Genomic DNA, 12,034 nt, shown 5'->3' with positions numbered 1-12,034 from the left:
TCAATCTAATAGAATCTATATAGATTAAGTTATTAACATTAATAACTTTGGTGTAAACCCAGCTTTAGTCATATGAAATCTGTGGTTGTCCATACTATCAATATTAAATAATTATGATAGGTGATATAGCAAGGCGACTAGAAAAATAAGATATAAGAGGTTCTGATTAATATTAGTCTTCATTTCATAATATTTTGTGAAATAATAAAAGCTCTGATAATACTGATAAATTGGTAAAGCAGTATCAACTCGCTATTAAATAGTGCAAATCCCTGGGACAAGTTGCATGGAGTTGCATAAATTGCCAGCTTGCACTCAAGGACTCTAGTATTCAAACATATGATAAATTTTTGTTTGATAGCATATTGTGATACATCTTGGTGATATTCATTTTGAAATTCTCGCATTCCTTATGAATAGCATCAGTTATTTCCATTCATCCAATTCTGACAATTTCATGTGAATCCCACTTTTGTTATCAGACACTATTTCTTCACCATGATAAGTTTTTGCTATCATATGTCCGTGAAAGGCTCAAATTTGATCTACAAAACAACCTTTTCCAATAAATGGACCAAATACTGAACGTAAACAATCTCAAGTTATAATATGAGTAAATAGATAATTGAGAGAAAACTGTTTTAATGAATTTTAACAATAACTAGTCTGAATTTTTAAAGGACGATTTATCAAACTCAATTTTAAAGTTATAGTGAGGAATATTCAACGTTGAAGATAAGATTGAAGTGAAGGTATCGATCTGAATAAATATTTGGAGACTAATGTCACCAGGTTCTAAATCTAATGAAGAAAATGCTGAAGTGTGAATACACATCTTTTTACTAAAATTTGAATATTGATGAAATTTCAAGAGGGAAATGAGGAACTTGACTAAACCTTGTCTTTGCTTCATTATAACTTTGGTAAGATTACAGTATTTATGAAATTAATTTGTACAAAACCACTCATCATTAAACAAATATTGGAAGAGAAAAAATAGGGATTTAAAAAATTTGATTGAATGGTTTTAGGTATTTAAAAATTAGGTTTTTCATGTAGTAGGCCCATTCGTACCAATTTACAATTTTTTAAAATTCTGTTTTGCAAGAGGTCATTCGTACCAATGGCTAAATCGCACGTCCAGTGCCAACTCACCTTTCATCAAATTTTTGGTTGGAATTGATTAAGTATGATATTTTGAACATAAAAACACAAGAAATAAACGGCGCTCACTCATCATAATTTTTTAAAAAAATAATTTAGTTCTACTAACCTCACTTTGTTCACAAGATTTTAAACACCTCTAATATATTATATTCACAGTTAAATTGGTTTCAATTGTACCTGAATGACACTTCAAAACATGCAGATCACTTATTCTTAACGATAAACTTCAAAACCTTTCTTAAATATTATCAAACAGTACTTTATTAAATATATTTTTCTGTTTTTCCAAAGACCAGAAATCAATTTTAATATTCACTGGACTTTGTTACAAATATCGATGATCGATAAATCAATTCGATATTGATTGTGAACTATCATTAAGTGATGCACATATAGAGAAGCTATCATTAGAAAAATGCAATTAATTTATTCGTATTTCATTATGAATTTGAGTTCAATGATTTATTTCAATAAATACTTGAAAATATTCAAATTGTTTTATTTTTCCCACCAATCTCGTCAATAAAACTTGAAAACATCACAATGGATGTGAATTTTTCAATATAATTGAATACTACTCTAGTAAAATTTAAATTCTCCATTTTATAATTCGCCCGTTGTCAATGTTTTTGAAAGTGAAACCAACTACAACGCTGTAGTGAGGTCCATGCTGTAATGGTAATGTTTACTCAGCACTGGTATTGCTATCCTTGTCTATAATTCAACAAAGCGGATAGCGCTGCCTCTTTTTCGATTGCTCTGTTGCCAGATCGTCTTTTTACAATGTAAAATTATAAAATTATTGAAAAATATAATTTATTGATTAATTGACCAAGCAAAGTGAGATCTTAGATTCAAGTCGACGGTTTTGTATTTATTTCTATTCATGTTTATATGTTTTTTTTTATATTTATGTTTATATGCTCTGCATTATAGTGATATGCAGCAATAGATTTTCATAAAATTTGACTTTGACACTTTCATGAAAGTGTTTAATGTAAAAAAGTGGGGTTTAGGTTATTTCAAGTATATTTCATGAGGTGAGGATAGGTTTTTGCTTTAAATTTGCAATATGCTAGAAAGGGCTAAAATACAGGTAGAATTATGGTTTTTGATATTTCAAAGGTGAAAAGATAGGTAAGGGGGTTAGGATTTTGCTTTGAAATTGCAATATGCTGGAAGGGATTACAGGTTTTTACAAAGATTTATGTTTAATAATGTTTTAAATATAAAAGGATAGGTTAGGGGGTTAGGATTTTGCTTTGAAATCTAGAGTGTTGAATGTGAAAGGGTTAGGGGTTAGGTTATTTCAATTTACATTCAATAATGTTTCATGAGGTTAGGTTAGGTTTTTGCTTTAAATTTGCAATATGCTAGAAAGGGCTAGGAAACAGATAGAATTATGGTTTTTGATATTTCAAAGGTGAAAAGATAGGTTGGAGGGTTAGGATTTTGATGTGAAATTGCAATATGCTGGAAGGGATTACAGGTTTTTACAAAGATTTATTTTTATTGATGTTTTAAATATAAAAGGATAGGTTAGGGGGTTAGGATTTTGCTTTGAAATCCAGAGTGTTGAATGTGAAAGGGTTAGGGGTTAGGTAATTTCAAGTTATATTTAATAATGTTTCATAAGGTTAGGTTAGGTTTTTGCTTTAAATTTTCAATATGCTAGAAAGGGCTAGGAAACAGGTGGAGTTATGGTTTTTGATATTTCAAAGGTGAAAAGATAGGTAAGGGGGTTAGGATTTTGCTTTGAAATTGCAATATGCTGTAAGGGATTACGGGTTTTTACAAAGATTTATGTTTAATAATGTTTTAAATATAAAAGGATAGGTTAGGGGATTAGGATTTTGCTTTGAAATCCAGAGTGTTGAATGTGAAAGGGTTAGGTTAGGTTAGGTTAGGTTGGGTTGGGTTAGGTTAGGTTAGGTTAGGTTGGGTTAGGTAAGGTTAGGTTAGGTAAGGTTAGGTTAGGTTAGGTTAGGTTGGGTTAGGTTGGGTTGGGTTAGGTTAGGTTAGGTTGGGTTAGGTTAGGTTAGGTTAGGTTTTTACAAAGATTTATGTTTAATAATGTTTTAAATATAAAAGGATAGGTTAGGGGGTTAGGATTTTGCTTTGAAATCCAGAGTGTTGAATGTGAAAGGGTTAGGTTAGGTTAGGTTAGTTTTGGTTGGGTTAGGTTAGGTTAGGTTAGGTTAGGTTGGGTTGGGTTAGGTAAGGTTAGGTTAGGTCAGGTTGGTTGGGTTAGGTTAGGTTAGGTTAGTTTAGGTTAGATTAGGTTGGGGTAGGTTAGGTTGGGTTAGGTTAGGTTAGGTTAGGTTGGGTTTTTACAAAGATTTATGTTTAATAATGTTTTAAATATAAAAGGATAGGTTAGGGGATTAGGATTTTGCTTTGAAATCCAGAGTGTTGAATGTGAAAGGGTTAGGTTAGGTTGGGTTAGGTTAGGTTAGGTTGGGTTGGGTTGGGTAGGTTAGGTTAGGTTAGGTTAGGTTGGGTTAGGTTAGGTTAGGTTGGGTTAGGTTAGGTTAGGTTGGGTTAGGTTAGGTTAGGTTAGGTTTTTACAAAGATTTATGTTTAATAATGTTTTAAATATAAAAGGATAGGTTAGGGGGTTAGGATTTTGCTTTGAAATCCAGAGTGTTGAATGTGAAAGGGTTAGGTTAGGTTAGGTTAGGTTAGGTTGGGTTGGGGTAGGTTAGGTTAGGTTAGGTTAGGTTAGGTTAGGTTGGGTTGGGTTACGTAAGGTTAGGTTAGGTTAGGTTAGGTTTTTACAAAGATTTATGTTTAATAATGTTTTTAATATGAAAGGATAGGTTAGGGGGTTAGGATTTTGCTTTGAAATCCAGAGTGTTGAATGTGAAAGGGTTAGGTTAGGTTAGGTTAGGTTAGGTTGGGTTAGGTTAGGTTAGGTTAGGTTAGGTTGGGTTAGGTTAGGTTAGGTTAGGTTAGGTTGTGGTTAGGTTGGGTTAGGTTAGGTTATTACAAAGATTTATGTTCAATAATGTTTTAAATATAAAAGGATAGGTTAGGGGGTTAGGATTTTGCTTTGAAATCCAGAGTGCTGAATGTGAAAGGGTTAGGTTAGGTTAGGTTGGGTTAGGTTAGGTTGGGTTTTTACAAAGATTTATGTTTAATAATGTTTTAAATATAAAAGGATAGGTTAGGGGGTTAGGATTTTGCTTTGAAATCCAGAGTGTTGAATGTGAAAGGTTTAGGGTTCAGGTTATTTCAATTTACATGCAATAATGTTTCATGGGGTTAGGTTAGGTTTTTGCTTTGAATTTGCAATATGCTAGAAAGGGCTAGGAAACAGGTGGAGTTATGGTTTTTGATATTTCAAAGGTGAAAAGATAGGTAAGGGGGTTAGGATTTTGCTTTGAAATGCAATATGCTGGAAGGGATTACGGGTTTTTACAAAGATTTTGTTAATAATGTTTTAAATATAAAAGGATAGGTTAGGGGATTAGGATTTTGCTTTGAAATCCAGAGTGTTGAATGTAAAAGGGTTAGGGTTTAGGTTATTTCAATTTACATTCAATAATGTTTCATGAGGTTAGGTTAGGTTTTTGCTTTAAATTTCAATATGCTAGAAAGGGCCAGGAAAAGTGTAGAATTATGGTTTTTCATATTTCAAAGGTGAAAAGATAGGTTAGAGAGTTAGGATTTTGCTTTGAAATTGCAATATGCTGGAAGGGATTACAGGTTTTTACAAAGATTTATGTTCATTATGTTTTAAATATGAAAGGGGTGGTTAGGGGGTTAGGTTTTCCCTTTGAAATTACAATAATTATGCTGACTTGGTTATAGTGTTTTTTTAACATTAGTTAAATAACAACCGTTATATTCTATTAATTATATTATTGGGAAGTATTCTTCTTTTATTGAAGAAATGATGATAGTATATTGATCATTATATCGAATTTAATGATAAAACATCATTGGATAATAATATATCCTCATCAAAATGGAATGACGGCTCCAGTTATGGTGCTCGGTAACCATCATCACAAAGAACGTTACATTCAAAGATCTAATGGGGAAAAAACCCCATTAAAAAAAATAAGTCGGTATCTTTAAAAATAGTTGAGATACAATTTGTGCCATGATTAGTCACATTTATACACTATTTTCTATTAACTGACTAAACGTCTCCTACATATTCAAGCAATTTTTAGTTTTTATTTCTATTGTGTAGAGATAGAACGCAAGTAAAGTATGTCGAAATGTACTGTATCGACCTTTCAATAATTTGATTTTGATATTCGCTAATCAAAATGGCTGCCTCTAATAGGTTAAATGCATGTAAAATTATGCAACTTTGAACTTTGTTTATTTTAAAAACAATAGTGAGCGCCGTTTATTTCTTGTGATTTTGGGTTCAAAATAACATACTAAATCGATCCCAACCAAAAATTTGATGAAAGGTGAGTTGGCACTGGACGTGCGATTACACCGTACCAATTTACAATTTTTTAAAATTTTGTTTTGCAAGAGGTCATGACGGGAATGACTCAGAATTCCACATAAATAATTTTCAAATAAATACATACCTCTCATCCAACCAATGCTGTATGCTATAGTATTGTTTCATAATGAAAGAAACGTGAATTATGTTGTCTCTCTTTCTTACACGAAAGCTGCGTTCACACCAAAGTTATTAAAAAAATGTTAATAACTTAATCCTTATAGATTCAATTAGATTGAATGTAACTTGACAAACACATATGTTCATTATGTTATAAGTTATATGTTCAAACTAATAGAATCCAATGATATTTATTTACATTTTGTTGATAAATTTAGTGTAAACACAGCTTACTCAATTAATTTTTAACTTTCCATGTTAACGCACAAATGATTGGATGAAAGTAAATGAAATATTAATAGTTGAAATTACAATAAAATTTATCAAATATCCACTATGTCCTTAGAAGTAACATCAGATCGATCAAAAAACTGAAGCTCCTAGTTACTTTTGTTTCAATTTATTTTACCTTCCTTTTCAGTTGGAAATAGCTGTCCTTGTTCTGGCCGCAGACTATGGAGCTCCACGGAGTTTTGGAGGTGAGTGGAAGAAATTTTTTTGTGAATTTTATACGGTAATTATTATGGTTGTTGTTCATGTGACACTTGATAAAAACTCCAATAGGTCTTTTACCTTGCCATGCTAACAATTTTTCTCCAATGGGGAAGAATTTAAGGGTTTCTCATTCTCTATTATTCAAAATATTTAATTTTTAAAAGTAGACTTTAGGATAAATATTTTTCCTCCAATGATAAACAATTTTTTTCCAATGGGAAAGAATTCCATGGTTTCTCATTCTCTATTATTCAAAATATTTAATTTTTAAAAGTAGACGAAATTGTACTTAAAATACACACGAATTGTGAATCCGAGACGTGGGGAGAATGTGCTTGCCCGAAACTAAAACAGGAAAAAGTGGTCAAGTATTTGGGGATTATGATAGACTGTCATCTCAAGTGGGACATGCATATAGAATTCATTTGTAAAAGGCTAAAATTTATACCTTATATATTTTACAAAATCCGTAAATTATTAAATATACAGGAGTTAAACTAATTTATCATGGATACGTTCAGTCAATTCTGCAATATGCGTTAGGAGTATGGGGGGGAACTTATGATCACATAATAAATAGGATTTTGTCATTCAAAAAAATGATAATAAAGACTATTCTGAATAGACCAAGAATTCATCCAAGCAGGGACACATTTGATGAATTCAAGGTAATGACCATACGCCAACTATATATAAAAAAATTCTCTACTACATAAGAAAAAATAAAGATAAATTTACAATAAGGAATAATCTAGCCACATATAATTTCAGGTTAAATTTTCATAATGTATTCAACATAAATCACACTAACTTAACCATGACTTGTCGATGCTTACGCGACAATTAAATTATTTAAGCACCAAAATTAATTAATTTTATCCAAATGGTATGCAATTTTTAACTGAGTATAGACATGGGACACAGATAAATAAATGGATAATTGAGACATTTTTCTTTACTCTCGATAATATTTTATAATATACATTTTTTTCAACCTTATTTTTTGTTACTTACGTGATTCTAAAATTTTGCCATATTTATTTTATTTTAATAATAATAAAATAATATTTGATATAATAATATTGAACTGATGCTCACGCCCAGCGGACAGGATTTTCCTTGCTGGGTTGTTGCCTTAATGAATAGATTTTGATTTAAATATATTTAATTTATAACTTTTGTTTTGATTGTAAGCTATGTTTTATTTTTATTTCTATGACTTTCTTGAATAATTTATTGTAAATTGTATTGATGGCAAATAAAAGAATTGAGAATTGAGAATTGAGACGGTTTAGGATAAATAGATAAATGAAGATGAATATTTGGACGTCTTATGGATATTTTCAGGAGAGTAAGTAATAGGAATAAATGTAGCAGAACATCACATTATTAGTGTTTTGTTTTGAATGATTTGAACGTTCAGATTCTCTTTCAATAAATCAAAATATATTGACTGGTTGAGGTGGAGTTTCAGTAGTTGAGACAAAAGCTGGTAACTTTTATAAGAAAAAAATCAATCTCATGTTTCAAAACGAGTGTTTTATCAGAGTTTGAAGACTAACTTGAAGTAATAATTATTGAAGTAAATGTAAAGTGAATCTCGATAGAGAATAATTATAAAGGCTGGTCACACACCGTTTAGTCAAGACAAGACCAGTCACGTTTAGTCACAATACTTCACATAGTTGCTTATGGAGTCATGTCTAATTGCAATGACTAATCAGTGTGTGTTGCGTCATAAGCAGCAATGTGAAGTATTGTGACTAAACGTGACTAGTCTTGTCTTGACTAATCATTGTGTGACTAGCCTCTAAGATGACAATTTTAAAGTAAAACAAAAATAGGAGAAACAGTATAGTATTTGAGAATTTGCCTTCCAATGCGGAAAATGTTTAGAAAGTTTGAAAAATACTTGAGTTTTATATACGCTTGGTAAATAGACATGAATGGTTTAAAGGCTTATATTATGGGATCAACCTGTTAGAAAACGGGAATCTGAATACTTCTTTCATTGAAAAGAAAGTTTTCTAAGACAATTTATATCGAATTCATCAGAGAGAGAGAGAGAGAGAGTTTATAAGACCATTTTTAACTCCAATTTCCAGATCTCAGGCTTGATATGAGCTTGAATCTTGAAATGAATGCTTGTAAGTGTATATGGGTTCTACCTCTCGATAAACTTGAATAATTTGAATAAGTTCCTTCATCAATAGAACTGTCTGAAATCTCAAATTCACTCCTAATTTATTCAATATTTGAAAGATTATTTCTTATCTTTTGTAGGAAGCAGGACTCCCGTTGAAATCTCAAGTCAAGATATCACTAAAAACCAAGCAATACCACCCCAAAACTTTCTTCAAACCCCTTCAAATCTCGCCCCAAATTCGTACAACAAAGTCGAGAATCCCCGAAGAAATACTAGAGAAGTATTTGCAGAGAATCTAGCTTCAAATTTTAATCCACAAGTAGATAATAATCGTATTGAAGAAAATTCAGGAAGAAATGTGAGAGAAATACTTGATACAGGTTCTAGAGTTGATATACACTCCATGTTTGATACAGAGATTTCAAATGAAGGTACATGTCAGAAAGAAAATCCAGTGAGAAATACCAGGGAAGTATTTGATACAGAGCCGGGGTTTGATACAAATGATTCTGATACAGGTTCCGTATTTGATACAAATGTTTCAAGTGATGATACAAAACAAGATACATGTCTCGAAGAGAACATTGATAATAGATATTCTAGAGAAGTGCCCAGGAAACCAGGTTCTGAAATTGATGTGATAAATTCGAATATTTTGAAGTCAATTGGAGACGATTGTCATGAGGAGAATTTGAAACGAAATGCGAGGCAAGTTATTGGTACAAGCTCTCTGATTGGTTCCAGTAATTTGAACCAAAATATACAGGAATCAGAGAATGAAATACAGGAAGAATCAGAATCCTTTAATAAGTTGAAAAAGGAAGAAATTCTGGAAAGTAATAGAAAAATTAGGGAAGTTCTTGTCCCAAAGGGAAGTTTAGAGGATGCTCCAAAACTAACAAACTCTCAGAATGATATTCCGTTGATTTCAAATAAATTGGAAATTTATCCCAGTATAATCTCTGAAACTTCGTTGGATGGAGATCAGAATTTTGAAGGAGAAAGCAATAGAAATGTGAGGGAAGTTGGTGATTCTCAACAGAGTTTAAATAAAAATTTAGAAGAAGTCGAATCTAAGAACAGAAATGCTAGAGAAGTTGATGATAAATCAGCTTTTGAGGGAATTGTTGATCAAAATTCAAACGACGAAAGATTGAATGAAAATAGCCAAAGAGTTGTAAGAGATGTTCATAATGCGTCTCCTATTGGAACAGATTCAGTTGAAAATTTGAGAAATCGTGGGGAAAATCAGGGTTTTGAGAGAGATAATCTTAGGAATGGAAGGAGTTTGGACGATAAGAACCCTATGATTGGGTCTGATCTTTCAAGCCTAGATAAGCTGAAAGAAGATGGAAATTTGAAGGAGATGTTGACAAGTCCTCAAGATATGATAAAAAGCAATTTGATAAAAGACAGTCAAGGTTTGGAAGGAAATGTGCGAAATACTAGAGAGATTATTGGAGACCCAGGATTGGATCTTGAAACAAATTTTAAAAAAGGAAATCAAGATTCAGATGGTGATGAATACCTTGGGATACCTTCCAATTACGCTTCAAATTCTGACGAAAATTTGGAAGAAAACCTCGAAAGGAAAGCTAGGGAGGTACAGGGACCTTTTTTATCAAATTCTGATGGAGTTTTGGGTGAAAATATGAATGAGAATAATGCTGAGGGGAGCGTAGAAAATGGACGAACAATTAAAGGGGGAGCCCAGAAGAATGTAAGGGATACAGAAAACCCCTCCTTGATAGGTTCTGATGTTTTCAATCAAAATTCAAATAAAAATGAGGATGAAAATATTGAAAATAGAGGACGAGTTGAAAGAGGAGCTTCCAATGAAAGTGAAGACGAAGAAAAAAGTGATAAAAGAGGAGTTAGAGAGATATCTGATGAAAGAGGAATTTTGGAATCGAAATTTTCTAGACAAAATTTTGAAAATCTTGATTTAAACTCTGAAAACTTGGAAGATTCCCCTGGAATCTTGGATCCTACTTTGTTTACTGACGATGAGAGCTTGGTGGGAGATAATATGAGAAATATACGAGATGTTAGCGATAAAGAACTTGTTGAAAATGAGTCAAAAATGGAAGGAAAATATATGAATTTTGAGAGAGAAGTGGACGGAGATAATATGAGAAATATACGAGATGTTAGTGATAGAGAACTTGTTGAAAATGAATCAAAAATGGAAGGAAAATATATGAATTTTGAGAGAGAAGTGGAAGGAGATAATATGAAAAATATACGAGATGTTAGTGATAGAGAACTTGTTGAAAATGAATCAAAAATGGGAGGAAAATACATGCATTTTGAGAGAGAAGTGGATGAAATCCAGAATGGAATCCAAGATATGGAACCCAGTTTGTCCAACCAAGAAAATACTGATGTACACAGAAATGCTCGTGAAACCCCTGATTTGAGTAGAGAAATGAATTTGGAACTTTCCAGCGATGAGATGGTGGAAGAGAAGAGGAACGCTAGAGAGATTCCCAATTCAAATAGGGAACTAGATTTGGAAATTTATGAAGGAGATGATGATGATGATATTGGGAACAATAGGAATGTTAGACACGTTTCTGAAGGATTTGGAACAAATTTTCCCAATGTTTTGAGTGCGCAAACTGGTGGGAACCTCAGGAATATTCAGGGAATTTCTGCAGAGAATTCAAATATAGCCTCAAATCCTTTCGATCAGGGAGTAATCTCAGATAAATCTAGAAATACTCAAGAAACTCCGGTTGTGAATCCAAGTTTTACACAAAACTCTCTCAATCAAGGCTCCAATTTTGAGGAACCGTTGAATATTCGTGAGATATTTTTTAAGAACCCTGGTTTCAATCCCGGATATTTTCAAGCGGGAACCGGTTATTATTGGGGAGAATAGAAATATTAGAGAAATCTCTGTTGAGAATACTGGACTAAATTCGAATGTTACCAAAGTAGAACCTTTAGTTGACGTTGGGGATAGGGTTATAAATGATGTTTCTGTTGATAGTCAGGAGTTGAAATCGGATTTTACCAACAAAAAAGTAGAAAATGAAGATTTGGGAGGAGAGATTGATGTCAAAAGGGAAGCCAGAAGTTGTAAAAAGAAAATCTCTCACCACAAAAACAATACTGATAAAGATTTTGTATATGAAAAGCCTCCTCCACTGCATGCCAGCCTACAAATGATGAATGTAAGGATAGTAAAATCAAAAGACGATTCCAAACTATTAGACGATGATACAGATAGCTCTGGAAACACGGGGGGAGAAAAGGAGGGGAAGAAGAAGAGAAAGAAAATTTGTCGAGTGAAACATTTGCATGTTCTACAACCTTTGAAAAATTCGAAAATTGTGGAAGCTCCGAAAAAAGAAAATGAATATTTTGAGTGGTAGTCCGGGAGAGACCATTTTGAAAGTATTGGAAGCTACTATGGATGGAAATAATGAGAGGGAAGAAGAAGAAGAAGAAGAGGTAGAGGGAGAGAAGGAAGGAGTGAGAGTAGTTGATAAAGAGAGAGGAGTGAAGAGAGAGTTTAAAGTAGATGAAGATACTGAGGAGGAGGAAGAGGATAGAGATGTTGTTAATGAAAATAAAGTCAAAAACAAAATATCTAGAAAATTTCAAGTTGAATCTGGACGGAAACAACT

At 32.3% G+C, this 12,034-nt stretch overlaps 1 protein-coding gene across 1 annotated transcript; it reads left to right on the top strand.

Annotated features, from left to right (window-relative positions):
- Positions 1-506: 506 nt before the first annotated feature.
- Positions 507-12,005, top strand: LOC111059154 (probable serine/threonine-protein kinase DDB_G0282963). Its single transcript, XM_039445087.1, has 3 exons — positions 507-923; positions 6,180-6,237; positions 8,537-12,005. Exons 1-3 carry the CDS (start codon positions 879-881, stop codon positions 11,281-11,283), a joined length of 2,850 nt encoding a protein of 949 aa, XP_039301021.1. The 5' UTR covers positions 507-878; the 3' UTR covers positions 11,284-12,005.
- The last annotated feature ends 29 nt before the right edge of the window (positions 12,006-12,034 follow it).

The sequence above is a fragment of the Nilaparvata lugens genome, unplaced genomic scaffold (assembly GCF_014356525.2).
Source record: "Nilaparvata lugens isolate BPH unplaced genomic scaffold, ASM1435652v1 scaffold6129, whole genome shotgun sequence".
Taxonomy (NCBI): domain Eukaryota; kingdom Metazoa; phylum Arthropoda; class Insecta; order Hemiptera; family Delphacidae; genus Nilaparvata; species Nilaparvata lugens.
The sequence above is the reverse complement of the archived record's forward strand: the minus strand, read 5'-3'. Positions and strand labels throughout refer to the sequence as shown.